Below are 16,395 nucleotides of genomic sequence, written 5' to 3' on the forward strand. Positions count from 1 at the left end.
CAGATCGATTACACGTGGACTGAGATACACATGCACAGATTTGCTACAATAATATCCTCATACAGAATTGAAACTGCAAAGCACTGAGCATTAAAGAAAACACTATTAATGTAAAAAAAAAAACCCTTAAACAAATTTATTTATTTGAGGCTTTAATTTTTATAAATGTTTTGATTTCATCTTCCAGTGCAGCTTTTTATTTAGTCTTCATTTTATCAAAAAAACATCAACAAAAAATTTTCAGTGCCAATGTTTCCTTTTTCGGTTTTTCATCTTTCCATGCCAAATTTTCTTTTCAGTATAAAAATCAAGTGCCACTGTTCTGCCTCCATATGGCTCAGGACTTTTCCAAAGTACTGTATAAAATAGGTAAAATCACATCCAACTGGAGCTAGCTACATTAATACATTCCCAGAAACTTTATTAGTTACCCTTTGCTAGTACTGGGTTGGACACCATTTTGCCTTCAAAACTGCCTCAATTCTTCATTCAACAAGGTGCTGGAAAAATTCCTCATCTTTATCCATATTGACATGGTAGCATCACACAGTCCATCTATCCATCTTCTTCTGCTTATTCGGGGCTGGGGACAGTGGGGACAGCTGCCTAAGCAGAGAAGACGCCCCTTTCCCCAGCTACCTCCAGGCAAATAACGCTTGAACTTTATTATGAAACTATCAACCTTACTAAAGCTTCAAGTTAAAGTAATGCATCCTTAAGTAATTATAACTGGTTAGACATTACTAATGGATTTCAATCTAAATGCATTAGTTCAAATTTAAATAAAGTTTACACAAAACTCTTACTAGGAAGTTCAATTTATTTTGAATGACTGATAGTTTGAATTATGCTTTCACAAATTTAAATTGGATAAAATGGTAAAATATATATTTCGACCACATGATATATGGTTTTATGTCTCCAAAATAAATAAATAAATCAAATCCTTGAGCGGAATGAATTCAGAAAAACACTTTTTATGTTAATTTGTAAAAGGTTTTATTTTTTATTCTTCTTTGTCTGGGAGTCAAAAGCAGAGAAAGACAGATGAACCAGTAAACCAGCAGGTAATCATAATTTTTCTTTATCCTGCAATGTTGGCCTTTTTTTTTTAATTTGTGTGTTGAAAAACCTGAGCGGAAAAACTAAATATATGCAAAAAAACCCCAAACAATCCAAAACATACTTTACTGAGGTGGAGTAACATTGGTACAGTAACATTATGCAACATGCTAAAAAACATTTCCTGTGATTCTTTTTTTTTGCAGTCAGACTTGGTGGAAATTTCAGCTGTTACTCAGCAAAAGAACTGATGATAATAAAAAAATTAAAGAGAGAATCAGTAGGGCAGACAACACATAGGCACTGCAGCATTAAATCATGAGCCAAACAGTGTACAACTGTACATATCAGCTTTGATATAATGGCATGTTCTTGTCAGAATCTGGGAATATTCCCTTCCCATCCATGTTACTCCACAAATTTGCAGCTTCTTTTGCTGGGGACAAACATCCACAATTTCAGCAAACGTTGAGTCTGCTGCCATCGGCTCTGTAAACAGAGACGATTCAGTTCATGTTTGGCTGAGATTTGGTTGCGTCTCAGAACTGCACAGCACTGGGCGGGATGTCAAACATGGACGGGTCGAACTGCTGGCCTCTGAAAGGCGACCCTTCAGCATCCCAGCCCTTCTTCAGCATCTCGTGCACTTTCTGCAAAGAAACATGGACATGCGTATGTTAAAGTATCTAACTCTCATGCTAACAAATGTCCTCATAATTCGCATACAATCCAGGTACACTACAGCAGAGACTTCAACTATTTTTGTCAGAATAGCATTTAAACACTTGGCTCAGTATCTGAATGTAATTTAAGCCTATTGGTAATATGAACATTGTTATTTTATTTAATATATAATTATATAAACATACATATTACTGTTCTCACTAAATTTAATATTTCAGTCAGAAGTTTAAATTTGGATTACTTCATAGTGGAGGCAGAACGTGAATGATTTAGCTTTGTTTTCATTAGATTCAGCTAACTATTTTAACCATTTTCAATTATTTATAGACTTTTATCATTCCTTCAACTCTATTATCACTTACCTATAGCTACTATAACCTGTAATCCACAACTCAGAATTCTGATTAATATAGTAAATCTACATAAATATCTAGCTATGTAGCTGTTTAAGCCATTTAGAGAAGGTTAAAGCAGAATTTGGCACGTGAGGGAACCCTAGAATCCAGTGTGGCCTTGCAGCAGGGAAAATTACTTGCCTCACATAATAACCAAGAACTGGAGCCAACAATAAAAGAGATCAGCTGACCTCTACTGTTGCTGTAGCTCAGAGGTTTACTGCTCTTTGTGGATTTAGCCAGATATATTCTAGAATATATTAACAGACTAACATACTAAAATAATCAGCTTTTTTCTATAGCACGTTTCTTACCCAGGTTACAAAGTACTTTCCACACAGTATAAAAGTGGAATTTGCCAATTTGCAGACATTCAGAGCCTCAACAAAAGCGTCCATCAAAGCCTCATTAGGCAAGTTATAATAACATTTTTATCAAACTAACAGATACTAAAACTGAGGTTATTTCCTCTATATTTTTATTATATACTTAATTTAGTTTGTTTTCTAAGTTCACAAAATTGTTTCAGTTAGTTTTAATTTTTTTCAAAAGTCTAGTTTTTAGTGAGTAGCCCAGCTCCTTGTGTTTGTGTTGAATTTGCAGCTTACCAATTCATGACTCTGTGGCTTTCCCTGCAGCTTCTGGTGGTAGTCAAACGTGAGCCTGTCCAGAACAGCATGCTCCTCCTCGTCCACTGTTGCCATGGAACGCTCGCGGTTAATTTGGTTTACATCAATCTCCTTCTCGCCTTTGAGAACTGCATTCCACCAAACCTCGGACGTCTTGTTCAGTGACAGCTGCAGAAACGGGACGTTAAATTAAAATATGTTAGAATATAAGACAATCCTCAAAAAGCCAACAGAAGATTTTGATAAAATTACTTTTGAGAGCAGAAAACATTTCTACACTTGTCCTTTCAATCCGAGGTCTAGAAAGCAGAAGCTTTTTCTCACCTAAACATAAAATACAAACAGTCCATACTGCAATGTTCTCTGCAGATTCGAGTGTTCCTGTACACAGTATAAACGTAATATCCCCCAAGGGAAAAAAAAAGATCTTACTCAGGGTTCTAACCAGTGTTTGATCGCCTGAATTTTACCGGTTTGCTATTGGAACTGTTCACTACTACCACAAATAGCAAGTGAGTGCAGCTATTAGTGCTAGCAAGCGGGTGAAGCCTGTTACTAAGTTTGATGAGTGTAATTTAAACGTCATTAATATGGACAAAATTCTATTCTTGTCTTCAATCACCACATGTAACTATTCATCATCTCTTATTGCCTGAAAAGCAAATTTCCCAAATTAAAATCAATGCTTTCAAACTCCAACATGGAAAAAGTCCATCTTTAATTTTATCTAGACTACATTACTGCAACTCCCTCTTCTGGTGTAAATTAAGTCACTCTCACCTTCAACTAGTTAAAAATGCAGCAGCTAGGATTTCTACAGTCCTGGTTTCATGTTTTAGAATTGGTTTTAAGATTTTGCTGATCAGTTTTAAAGCAAGTCTGGGTCTGATCCCCAGCTGTAGAGCAGCTATGATGAGCCAGTCAGCCTTAGATTCTGGAGCAGGCCTGGCAGAATCACTGATTTCCTTCAAATGTGACCAATGTTTCCTTCAGTTGTAACTGTTCTCTAACTGCACTCTGTTTGGCCCGACTGTCCAGCTTTCTGTTTCAAATCTGTATTCTGCTGTTGCTTTTCTGCACTTCTTAAACTCGGTTTTTAAAAGCTTTAGTGTGCCACTCCTTTAGCACTGAAGCACACCATTTATTATTCCTCATACGTCCTCCTAATCTGTTTCTGGCACAGTTTCAGCCTTTCCACACTTGTTTCTATATATGACATATTGGCTGACATGCTGGCTGCAGACTTTCAACTTTATTTTAAAGTGGAAACAAACAAGGTAAAAGGAACTAATAGGAGGAAGACATTTGCCCCATATAGGTGATGTTAGCGCCTGTTAGTCCAAGCTAGCGCCAGCGACCTCCTTTCAGCTCCTATTACATCTTTTCGCTGCCATATAACCAGATGTTACCTCTTGTTAGGTCTTAGTTCCTCAAATTTCTTCAGAAATTTTCAAGTTGTTATTACAAAATCAAATAATGTTCATGTGCACTCACAACCACACAGTGTCCTGGTTCCAGACTCCACAGAGAGTTTTCCGTGTTTATCTTGTGTGTGAATTCACCCTCCATCAGTGTTTTCTCTTCAGCTCCGTCCCTCACACATATTCTCACGCTGCTGGTCTGCAAATTAACATTGACCTGAGGGATGTGAACACAGCTGTTAAAGCAAACTGACACAGAGCATTATTCCTGGTGTGTCACATGGTTGACTAGACCTGTGTTCACCTGTCTGCCTTTAACAACCGTCTTAGGCACAAACACACGGACCTCCACATCCATGTAATCCTGAGACCAGCTGTAGTTTTCCCTCACCGCCCCATTGTAACTGTCAGGATTGGACTGAAAGCTTTCTTGACTACTGAAACACAAAATTCACATACAATATAAAATTATTTTAAAAAATTATATAAAATTATTTAGTAGCTCACTGATAATTACTGTATTATTAACAGTCACTTAAATAGGGACACTATATTCTGAAAGGTATTAACCCTTTCAGAATCAAATTAGAAATCTATCATGTGTAAACGCTTTGACGATACCAATACCAGAGTCAGTGAGTGAGTAAGAAGCACTGCTGAGCTGGTAAAAACCCTGCACACCTGTACAGGATGCTTAGTATAAGACTTGATCTGTTTGACTCTGTTTGACTTAACGGTATCTGTTATGTCGATGTACTCTTTTCCTAGAACTAACGCTAAAGCACAAGACTCACTCAGGATATTGTGTCAGTGCACCAGTTGTTGTCTATCAGTTAAAGCATGTAAGGTTAGCCTTTAAAGCTGTGATTTTTAATAAACCTGCAGTGTTCTACAGGTATGTACTTTCATTTGATTCGTCATGATGTGGAGCTCACACTGACCATAAATGCCACACCCCTGCTCATTTGCTCTGACATCTATATTCATATGCTCATACAAGGTTTCTCAGCAAGACAAATTAACTTTATTTATGTTCTATGCATTATACTGTAGCAGGCATCAATTTGGTTACTTTCGTCATTTCTAATTAAACTCGAACTTACCCCCATTGGATTAAAGTACTGTATAAAGAAACTATTAACAGATTAACTGAAATAGCTATCTTTTTTAGATGGCATGAGACGCCACATTGGTTTATGCATCACATCTCAACACACTAACTGGGTGTGCTCAGATTAAGCCCAACCAGGCTGCAAGTTTATAAAAGTAAGGTTAACCCTATTAGATAACATGTTGACAGACATCTAATATAATTTTAAGGACTAAAATTTACCTCGCTAAGTGCATTTACTGAGACAGTATTGTGTTCAAAGGTTAAAAAACGCTGGTGGCTACTTACTCTCCAAGGGATTTTGTGCTGGCTGCACCTGCCTGAGCTTCATGAACTGCTGGACTACTGCTGCTGCCATCTTGCTGAGGGACGACGGATGTGCCCGAGGCTGCTGGAGCAGAACCAGAACCCGAGGGAGAGCTCTCCATCTGCGCCGCCTCTGTGCTCTGTTCCTCGGTTTCCTTACAAGGCTCAGAAGCAACCTCCAACTCCTGAACTGGAGGGGGAACATACGTACTCTCCTCTCTCTTCTTCAGATCGCTCAGCACTTTCTCTCTGTCGTGCTCCGCCAACTTCTCAAATAACTTAAATGTCTGAGGAAAGATTTAAAGGTTATCACTGGCCATCATCTGAGAGGAGGGGGACGAGTCAAGCATAGGATCTGACATGCCCTTCACCTGAATAAGTCTTAGGACACTAACAAAGGTGTGTGGCTCACATAGACAAATAAGGGGATCTCCAAGCACAATAGTTATTTAGTATTATGTAGGTGCTAATTAATCGACGGATCACTGCAGTCTGAGGAACTCCAGGACCACAGAAGTAGGTAATATTCTAACAACTTCATTTTAACCTTTGGTTGTAAATATACACAACCAAAGTTGGATGCACAACCTTTAGCCGTGCATGTACACAAACTGCAAATTTAAAATATTAAATAACTCTGCCGTGTCTGCTTCCATGGCACTGACAACATTTAGCTGGTTAACATGTTGACAAATTTCACCTTAAGCACCATCTTCTCCGCCACACCTGGAGGGAAGCCCATCTTGTCGTTGGGACTTGAAAGCAGGCGATAAAAGTCCGTTTTGCGGTACAAGAACCCAAAATAGACCTGCAGAAAGTCCTGAATGTTCCCAACGTGCTGCAGGATCCCCAGAAGAGCGTTATCGTACATCTCTGTCATCTCCAGCGGCGACGCCATCGCAGCTTTTAACCTTTATTCCTCTCAACAAGTCTTTAAACAATCCCAACCGATACTTATCCAGCTAAAATAATGACAGTTTGTTAATAAATATAAGTAGACAAATAAGTGGGACGACCAGGACAACCCTTCTTAATGGCTACTTTCTTCTTTCCAGAACAATACAAATACTTCCGGTGCTACGTTTCAAAAATAAGTGCGCAATCTTCGACAAATATTAATAAAAAACAAACAAACAAAAAAAATCATCCAAACTACGCCATTTGGATTTTTTTTAAATACCAACGAGACTGAAACGATCACGCCACTAGCGCAATTGCGCAGATGGGTAAAACTACTTTCGGCTGCCCGATTACTAGAGGGCGAAACTTGTTGTCGAACAGTTTATACATAACAGAAACATAATGACAATAATAAAACTACTCAAGTATCAACAAAGGCCAATAATGGATTTTTGTACTAATATATCCTACATAAAAACCATAAAGCACATGTTCAAAGCAAAAGAATAATCATAAATAATTAGAAAAATACGGAGCGTGCATTTTAGGTTGCAAAAATTTATACGTTAAAATGTATATATTAAAATGAATTTTAACGTGGTTTAAATAACTTTGTGATAACGCTTAAAAATATCACATCATCATCTTTAACGTCGCTTAAAGCTTTTATTTTCCTATTTCCAGTTGGTTCACGTTAACAGTCGTCCGGTGGAAACGAATATCTGCTTGTGGAACAAACAGTTCCGATGTACCGCCAAAGTTTCCAACAGAAACGGAAATTGTGTTGTTTTGACGCATTATAATTATTAGTAAGTCGCGAAAAGCTTCACTTGTTTATAAAATATTAAACAAATTAAGGATTGCTGTGTGGTAGTTTAGCACCACGAGTGCTAAACTTTTCCATGTTGGAGAAAACATGGCGGCGTCCTTGAGCAGCGTTGGTAACGTAAGGCTGCTGGTAAGAAAATCATTTTACTAAAATGCTTTACATTTTAAAAAATTCCCCAAAATGATAAACAGCAAAAATTTATACATGAAACTAAAATTTGTGTGAATTTGTTACTACTATGTCGTATGACCACAAAGCAAATAGTGAGCGTGGGTGTTATTTTTTTTGTATAGGACCTCATGATCGGTGATAAACGTTCACGGTTAGTTTCAAGTTTTATCTGCAGCTAAAACAATTTTCAAAACGTACACGAACTTAAATAATAACTTAACACCCACTTGTTTTGCTGAACAGGTGATGTTACAGATGCACCAACAGGAGTCTTTGTAGAATGCAAATGAAATGAAATGAAAATCATGTGAACATGTCTAGCACTCTTTTGCCTTATTAGACTTATAATAATCTGAAACTGCACTCTGAATACTTAGAATTACACTATAGGAAATAGCGACAAATGCATTTTAACAGCAACTCGTTACTAGACATCTTTAAAGTAATTTGCATTAGCAGCAATTCGCAAGACACTCCACTAATTTTGGACTAGCCGTGATTCGAGTGGCAGATATTTGACGGTAAGACATCTCTGACATTATGTCCAAGACTTCTGTGTGTTATGCTGTAGAGATGCATTGTATGGACAAAGGTATTGGCCCACTTACTTATTACACCTACGAGAGCTTTATTAGAGAGTTGATCCCCCTTTGCAGCTAGATCAGATCAGATCAGATTTCTACAAGATTTGGGAGTCTGTAAATATTTGCCGTTCATCCAGAAGAGCATTTGTGAGCTCAAACATTGATGCTGGACAAGAGGGCCTGACTCACAATCTCGGTTCTAGTTCATCCCCAAGGTGTTTGGTGGGGTTGAGGTCAGATCTATTTGAATGCCAGTCAAGTTCTTCCACACCAAACTCATCCAACAATGGCTTTATGAACTTTGCTTTGTGCACAAGCTAGTGTACTCCTCTTGCTGGGACCATCTTTTAAAGGAACAGTGTGTAAACTCTCACCCCTTGATGTCAGTAGATTGCGGTCAACTGAGTTCTATTTTCTTATCCCTTTCAATTCAAGTGCATAATCCTAGCTGAGGGGACAAACAACTCTGACACATGTCTACCCTGCTGACAATAAGTAATTGTGACAATATTGGGAATAAATATGCGTGTATATGGATGATTTTGTGTGTTAGAACCCTGACATCAGGAGATGAGTGTTGAGGTGAGGAGGAAAAAGAGATGATGAAAATATACAGTAGCAGTCAAAAGTTTGGACACAAACATTTGACTGCTACTGTACATGTACAATGTTAAATAGTCATATAATTTGAAAGAGCTATTTGTGATCTTTAAATTAAAGTAACTTATAAGGCATGCTACATATGTGGCCGGTCTCTAGCCCCAGTGATCCTCAGTTAGGTGGAATGGTGATGTCCATCTTGGCCGCTGTATTCAAGATGGCAGGGCAACATGGAGGCTTCCACAAACACAAATTTGGTTTCTGATTTCAGCATCTACTACTGTTTTAATAAATAATAATTAAAAATAAAAAAATAGACTCCAAGTAATTCTATACTTTCATTTAAGTACAGTCTAAATAGTTTACTTGTAATTATTTAATTTTACATTATTGTTCCATTGTAAGTAGAAGGTCAGATAACTTTCACTAACTTTTAGTAATAACGTGACTGCAATAAATTCATACCTTCAAAATAAAAAACTGCCAGGTTTTATCCATCCATTCGCTTCCGCACATCCTGTTCAGGGTCGCGGGGGTCTGGAGTCTATCCCGGCTGTCACAGGGCACACCCTGAACAGGTCGCCAGCCTGTCACAGGGCCAACACAGAGAGACAAACAACCTTTCACACTCTCATTCACACCTATGGGCAATTTAGAGTTTCCAATTAACCTAACCCCAGTAAGTGCATGTCTTTATAATGTGGGAGGAAACCGGAGTACCCAGAGGAAACCCACGCAAGCACGGGGAGAACATGCAAACTCCACACAGAGAGAGGGAGAGGCCTGGGCCAAGGTGGAATCGGACCCAGGCCTTCCAGATGGTATTCTAACTGTGAGGCAGCAGTGCTAACCACTGCGCCACCGTGCTGCCAAGTTTTATATTAATCAGAAATCAAAAACGTACATGTTCCTCTAAGAAACAGCAGCACCGATGTTATTAATTTGAAAAGCTCCATCTGTGTCCATTCAAAACTCAGTAAGTTCTCCACAGTAATCTGTAATGACATCATGTTTGCAAAGACAGTAAAAATGGTGTACAAAGGGTGCCCATCATATTCAGTGTTCACTTTATTCACTAACAGACGATCAGGAGCCATTGTAGTATTTCTGGTTTGGATAGCTCTGTGCTGCTGAGTGGGTCGCGCGATATTACCAGCTACCCCCCCAAGCCTGGGGAGGTAGCTTGCAAACAAGGAGTCTGACTCAGGCCAAAAACAGCTGAGACAGGTGTGGTTGTCACAACAAACATAGCAGCCTTTTCACAGTATATTTTGCTTTATAAATTGGTTTGTGTGTTGCGCTGAATTAATGAGAAACTGACATCCATGACAGCATCATGGATGTCAACACAGGGAGAAAATAGTATTTGCTGAAACACAGTGTTCACATTGTCTGTATGGGATTTCTCCTAAATGTGTTGATCATAATTATTCATAGTCTGGTATGATAAGTAGCCTTGTTTGGAGCTGTCCAGTGCTTGTCTGCATCATCGATTCACAGCATTATCAGATGTGATGATGGCCAGAGTGGCCAGTAGGTGTCACTGTGGCGATGGGTGAAAGATTGTTTGGAAATATCAATACAATTCGAGCACAACTACTTCAAGTGTATCATTGTTTCATAAAGCCTCACTTTTCCCATCACTACTTCCCACTAAGTGAAAGGGTCACATCACTGAAGGGCATCCAGCTTATCTTTGCTAAATCAAACACGCGGATCCATCTGCTGACAGATGGATCCGCCTGACAGATTGGAAAATAAGGGAGCAGCTGGAAGTACCTTTTTGGCTCTGAAATGATTTCTGAGCATCATTTCACAAGCTCAACACTTACTGACCTTCTGTAAAACATGGCTGTTTTCAGAACCCCACACAGTAATCTGATGTTTTTCACTTTCACCATCTTACCTGTTTTTTTGATTTGTTTTTTTGCAGAGCACCTTGGCTTGGTCCAGCTTGTGTAGGTTCTCTGGAAACAGGAGCCTCCACGTTACTGCGTCGTGCTGCAAGGTATAAACTGGGCTCTACACATGTGGTGGGATCTGTCTTGACTATCTTTGTGCTGCTGATACAGCAGCCTTAACTGTTTAACATAGTGAGATTATGTATATTGTTATATCAGTGCTCATTTTGATTAATCACAGGCATAAAAAAAATGTAATTATGTCCAAGTATTGTTGCAGATGTAAAACATCGTGAAACAAGTGGTGCAGGGCACAACAAACCCCACCCCCGGCAGACATTTTAGCTGATTTGAACGTTGTTCATCTCACAAACATGTCACTTTCCAACATTAAATTACCAAGAGAACACTCCTATTGCCCATGCCCATAATTTTAATTTCCAGGTCTCTGTAGATCTTAATGGGGTGCATATGAACATTAGCGACCTGCAAATGGGTTAAGTAAGAACCAAGAATAAGAAATGCTAAAATCATAATCAATATAAACCACTGAGAATACTGTCACTTCCTGTTATTCTCATTATTATAGTAAGAACTATAAGTCATCAGAAATGTTTAGTAGATGTATCTATGGGATGAATTTGAACATCCTAGGTGACATTGTTTGAATTATCACGTTCACAAGTGTTTCAGAAAAACTTGACCTCTGATCTTGACCCAATTATGGCAAAAATGTAATCAGGTTATCTAGGGCCAGCTTTCGTGCAAATTTGGTATGAATCAGACTTACCAAAAACAGTACCGTGTTCCCCCCCTCTGGGGACGGGGTAAATAAACTCATTTACATGATGATGTCAGTGGTGGGGCAGGTGTATTTTGTGCCATCCTGTGCTCACTGTGATTTTGCTCAAATCTTCATGCAGTTATTTAGTGTGAAAGATGCATTAATCAAAACCATCCAAATGCATATTTTCTAATTGGCTTTTTTACAGGCCTGCTTCTGTATCATCAGAAGTGTTTTGACACTTTACCAGATGAGACTCTGGAGCTTGAAAAAAGGCGACTGGACTTCTTTTTGTTTCTTGAAGACGTTTCACCTCTCATCCGAAAGGCTTCTTCAGTTCTCAACCAAATGGTGGAGAGACCCAGGTATTTAAACCCCTGTGGGCGTAGTCCCCTGGAGGTGGTTATGACCCTCTATTGAACATGTGCTTGAACACATGTGCCCAGGTGTGAAGGGGGGCGTGGGTCATATTTAATCAGTGGTTTCAGTTGAAACCAACTTAGGACTCCGCTCCATTGTTTCCTGTGGCCTATTGAGGTCACTGGAACAAAGGTGTGAATGGGGGTTGAGACGTCTGGGAAGGGAGCTCAGGACAGCACTGTAAGCGGGGGAAAGTTGGTGACGTAATCCACCTCCTCTGTTCAATGATGGTTGTTCACAGTGGACATAGATGGCTTCTTTCACTCCTCTTTCAAACCATCTGTTTTCCCTGTCCAAAATGTGGACATTGGCATCCTCAAAAGAGTGCCCTTTTTCCTTCAGATGCAGATGTACTGCTGAATCTTGTCCTGTCGAAGTGGCTCTTCTATGTTGTGCCATTCGTTTGTGAAGAGGCTGTTTGGTTTCACCAATGTAGAGGTCCGAGCACTCTTCACTGCACTGAACAGCATACACTACATCGCTGATCTTGTGTTTGGCGGGTTTGTCCTTGGGATGAACCAGTTTTTGTCTTAGGGTGTGACTTGGTTTGAAGTATACTGAGATGTCATGCTTGGAGAAAATTCTTCTGAGTTTCTCTGACAAGCCCGACACATATGGGATGACAATGTTGTTCCTCTTGTCCTTCCCATTCTCTGTAGTTTGTGTTTGGCCTTCATTCCTGTGCATCTTAGCTGATTTGGACAGGGAAAACAGATGGTTTGAAAAGAGGAGTGAAAGAAGCCATCTATGTCCACTGTGAACAACCATCATTGAACAGAGGAGGTGGATTACGTCACCAACTTTCCCCCGCTTACAGTGCTGTCCTGAGCTCCCTTCCCAGACGTCTCAACCCCCATTCACACCTTTGTTCCAGTGACCTCAATAGGCCACAGGAAACAATGGAGCGGAGTCCTAAGTTGGTTTCAACTGAAACCACTGATTAAATATGACCCACGCCCCCCTTCACACCTGGGCACATGTGTTCAAGCACATGTTCAATAGAGGGTCATAACCACCTCCAGGGGACTACGCCCACAGGGGTTTAAATACCTGGGTCTCTCCACCATTTGGTTGAGAACTGAAGAAGCCTTTCGGATGAGAGGTGAAACGTCTTCAAGAAACAAAAAGAAGTCCAGTCCAGTCGCCTTTTTCAAGCTCCAGAGACTACTATGACCTGGATAACTGAGAATCTACACAGACATATTACCAGATGAGACATTTTTGGCCACAGTCGGTGTGGTTCAAGAGTCACAGACATTAAAATTTTTTATCATTAAAGTTTTTTTTTTTTTGTCACTCTAAACAAAGCCATTTAGTTTTTCATAGATTACAGAGCTGTTGGTGTGTCTGATAGTTTGCTGCAAATATACATGAAGTACACTTTGCCAATTTTACAGAATGACAAATTTGTGTGTATCTGATATTTGTATAAGGGTGGCAAGCAAGGAAGGAGACCGTTTTAAATAATTTATTGATCTCTCGCTTTTCCAGAATCGAGCTGCTCGTATCCGAGTGGGGAAAGGAGACAGACCTGTGACCTACGAGCAGGCGCATCATCCGCACCACATTGCCCACCGCAAAGGATGGCTATCACAGCACACCAGTGAGCATGACTGAGACTGAAGATGTACTCCCACTAGGCACAATTGATTTTATGCAGTCTCTCACATATTTGGTATTTAACAAATAAGGAAGCAGCTGCCATTGAGGAAGCATTGGTATTCCATGCTTCCCTCATGCGGATAACGATCAGGCTACATGGTTACTGTCCCGGAGTTCAAGTGAACCACGCATTGGCCCCTTAACCTCATGTGATCAAGACCTTTCATATATCATTTTTACCGTCTGGCTAGCTGACTAGTCACTGTTGTGGCTCTAAAGTGAGTCTCTCATCCTGCAGTCATACACAGTGGGCAACAGTAGTCCTTGTTCTTCTTTGGAGATTTGTTGGAAGCTCTAACCTGATTTTTTTTTTTTTTTTAAATACAGAATACAGTCTGTATAGAAAAGATGTATGTAGCCACCATGACATCACCCATTGGTTTTGGACTTTGCTTTTTTAAGCCCATTTTTTTTCAGTGTTAGTATTTTGGCTTCAGCCATGGTGGCATTTAAGAACCGGAATTTCCTACATTAGGCTTGGGTGGTCTGTAACACATACCAGGTCATATAATTTGTCAGATAATTCCATTAAAAAAGCTCCAGAAGGCACCAGCGGGATGCTTTTCAGTATGTGCACAGGATGTTTGCGGTTTATTACAAAAAAAATCCACAACTTATGTAAAATTAAGGCTTCAAAATAAATATTAAAAATATCAAATATAGCTGGAAAAAATATCTTAAGGTACAGAAGCTTAAAATCATGTTGTCTGATGTGTCTAATGTTTAACATACAACTTAAGCCAAAATTCCTCTTAATGTTTCAGGAGAGCTCTCATTTTTTTTCCCTCTTCCTGACAGGTAACCTCAAAGGAGAGGACCGGGCAGCTGAACGTACCATTGAAGATGTCTTCATTCGGAGATTCGTGTTCGGGACGTTCCACGGCTGTTTGGCCAATGAGATTGTCATCAAAAGACGTGGCAATGTGCTCAGTGTGTGCGCCGTGATGCTGCAGAAGCTACCACCACAGAAGTTTTACTTTCTGATTGGCTATACTGAGTCGTTGCTGTCACACTTCTACAAATGTCCCGTCAAGTTAGAGATTCAGACCCTGCAGGATAAGGCTGTGTACAAGTACCTCTGATGAAACTGTCAGTAACCATTTTCTCTGTAGATGATAACGATGCCATTCCTGCAGACAGTTTCAGCCTGTCTGCTTCTTGAAAAATGAGCTTATTTCACATATTTATTTTATTTCTATTTCCTCAGCTAAAGGAAAACAGTTTCTCACCAATGCAAAGAGTTGTAAAATTACCTGATGAAACAGGTTTCACTTTCTACAAAATGCTCATTAATTCATGTTCCTGATTTCAAATAAATGACCAGACTGGGATCATATAAGAACCTTTAGAGTGCTGGTTTGCATCTCTTACATCTTGAAACAAAGGGCATTCTCATTACTGTACAAATGAGTATTTAAACATGGTGGAGGACATGTGAGGACATACAAGACAGCAGTGAAATGTGCAGTAGGAGTGACAGATGGGTTCAAGGTGGGGGTGAAATTACATCAGGGATAGGCTCTGAGCGCCTTCGTATTTGCAATGGTGATGGACAGCTTGACAGATGAGTGAAGGCAGGAGTCTCCGTGGAATATGATGCTTCCAGATGACATTGTGATCTGTAGGGAGAAGGTAGAAGAGAGCCTGGAGGGGTGGAGGTATGCAAAGGAGGAATGAAAGGCAGCAGAAGCAAGAGAACACATGGGTATGAAAGAGAGGGAGTCAGGTGGAAAGGTAAAGATGTAGTGAAGGTGAAAGAGGTCAACTATCCAAAACAAGCTGAGAGTGCAGGCAGGGTGGTGGATGGAGATGAGTGAGACTGGCTGTAATGTATGGTTTGGTGGCACTGACAAAAAGACAGGAGGCAGAGCTGGAAGTGGCAGAGTTGAAGATGCTCAGGAGGGACAAGATTAAAAATGAGTATATCAGAGGCTGAGTTTGGAGACAGAAGTTGGTGAGGCAAGGCTGAGATCAGAATCAGAATCAGAAGGTTTTTATTGCCATATGGGTGAACAGGTTCACAGCATTAGGAAATTGCTGCGGTACTTCGTGCTTACAGAAAAAAAAAACAAAAAAAAAAACAAATAAGTATAAAAACTATAAGACAATATACAAGTATACAAATTGCAAATATACAGAGATATTAGAGCTTACAAAATATACAGTGCAGAGACTAATTAAAAGATAAAAGAATGTAAACTATATTCCACTAATATGTACATCAGTGCAATCAGACAGGTGCATAGACATAGGGTCATCAGCGTTTGTGGAGGGTGGTGGTAACAGTCTTAGGGTAATTGTTCATGAGTCCAACAGCAGAGGGGAAGAAACTGTTCTTATGGCGGGAGGTTCTGGTCCGTATGGACCGTAGCCTCCTGCCTGAGGGGAGAGGGTCAAAAAGTCTGTGCCCAGGGTGAGAGTGGTCGGCTGTGATCCGACCTGCACGCCCCAGTGTCCTGGAGGTGTACAGGTCCTGGAGAGATGGGAGGTTACAGCCAGATGGTTTGGAAACAAAAGATAGTGGCTATATTGGACAGTGGATTTTGAAGGTGGAGCTGCCAGGCAGGAGGACAAGAGGAAGACCACAAAGATTGATGGATGTAGTGAAGGAGGGCATGCAGTTGGTGTGACAGAAGCAGATGGGGCTAGGGTGAGATGGAGGCAGATGATCCACTGTAGCAACCCCTAAAGGTTCATGCTTTTTTGTCTCGATACGATTTGAAGAAGGTTCTAATAATGCTTCATATAAGTTATTGATCCCAAAAGTTCAGATTTGTTGATTTATTTCCAACTTAATCTTGAAAAGTGAAGCAATATCCCTCCTTGACCTTTGACTTAAAAAAGGTTTTTCCTAATAAATTTATCACTTTCTTGAACATTTGAGGAGCTGTAATCCTGTATCAGACAACAGGAAAACAATAATAAGCAAAGGCTGA

The 16,395-nt window shown here is 39.9% G+C and overlaps 2 protein-coding genes across 2 annotated transcripts; one reads left to right on the plus strand and one right to left on the minus strand.

Moving 5' to 3' along the window:
- Positions 1 to 1,000: 1,000 nt before the first annotated feature.
- On the minus strand, positions 1,001 to 6,673 carry nudcd3 (NudC domain containing 3). Its single transcript, XM_030742022.1, has 6 exons — positions 6,309 to 6,673; positions 5,591 to 5,895; positions 4,496 to 4,628; positions 4,265 to 4,408; positions 2,750 to 2,938; positions 1,001 to 1,712 (listed from the first exon to the last, which is right to left on the minus strand). Exons 1-6 carry the CDS (start codon positions 6,504 to 6,506, stop codon positions 1,602 to 1,604), a joined length of 1,080 nt encoding a protein of 359 aa, XP_030597882.1. The 5' UTR covers positions 6,507 to 6,673; the 3' UTR covers positions 1,001 to 1,601.
- Positions 6,674 to 7,234: 561 nt separating this feature from the next.
- On the plus strand, positions 7,235 to 14,801 carry mrps24 (mitochondrial ribosomal protein S24). Its single transcript, XM_030742752.1, has 4 exons — positions 7,235 to 7,466; positions 10,626 to 10,700; positions 13,289 to 13,400; positions 14,258 to 14,801. Exons 1-4 carry the CDS (start codon positions 7,425 to 7,427, stop codon positions 14,539 to 14,541), a joined length of 513 nt encoding a protein of 170 aa, XP_030598612.1. The 5' UTR covers positions 7,235 to 7,424; the 3' UTR covers positions 14,542 to 14,801.
- Positions 14,802 to 16,395: the final 1,594 nt, after the last annotated feature.

The sequence above is a fragment of the Archocentrus centrarchus genome, chromosome 12, assembly GCF_007364275.1.
Source record: "Archocentrus centrarchus isolate MPI-CPG fArcCen1 chromosome 12, fArcCen1, whole genome shotgun sequence".
In the NCBI taxonomy this organism is placed as follows: Eukaryota; Metazoa; Chordata; class Actinopteri; order Cichliformes; family Cichlidae; genus Archocentrus; species Archocentrus centrarchus.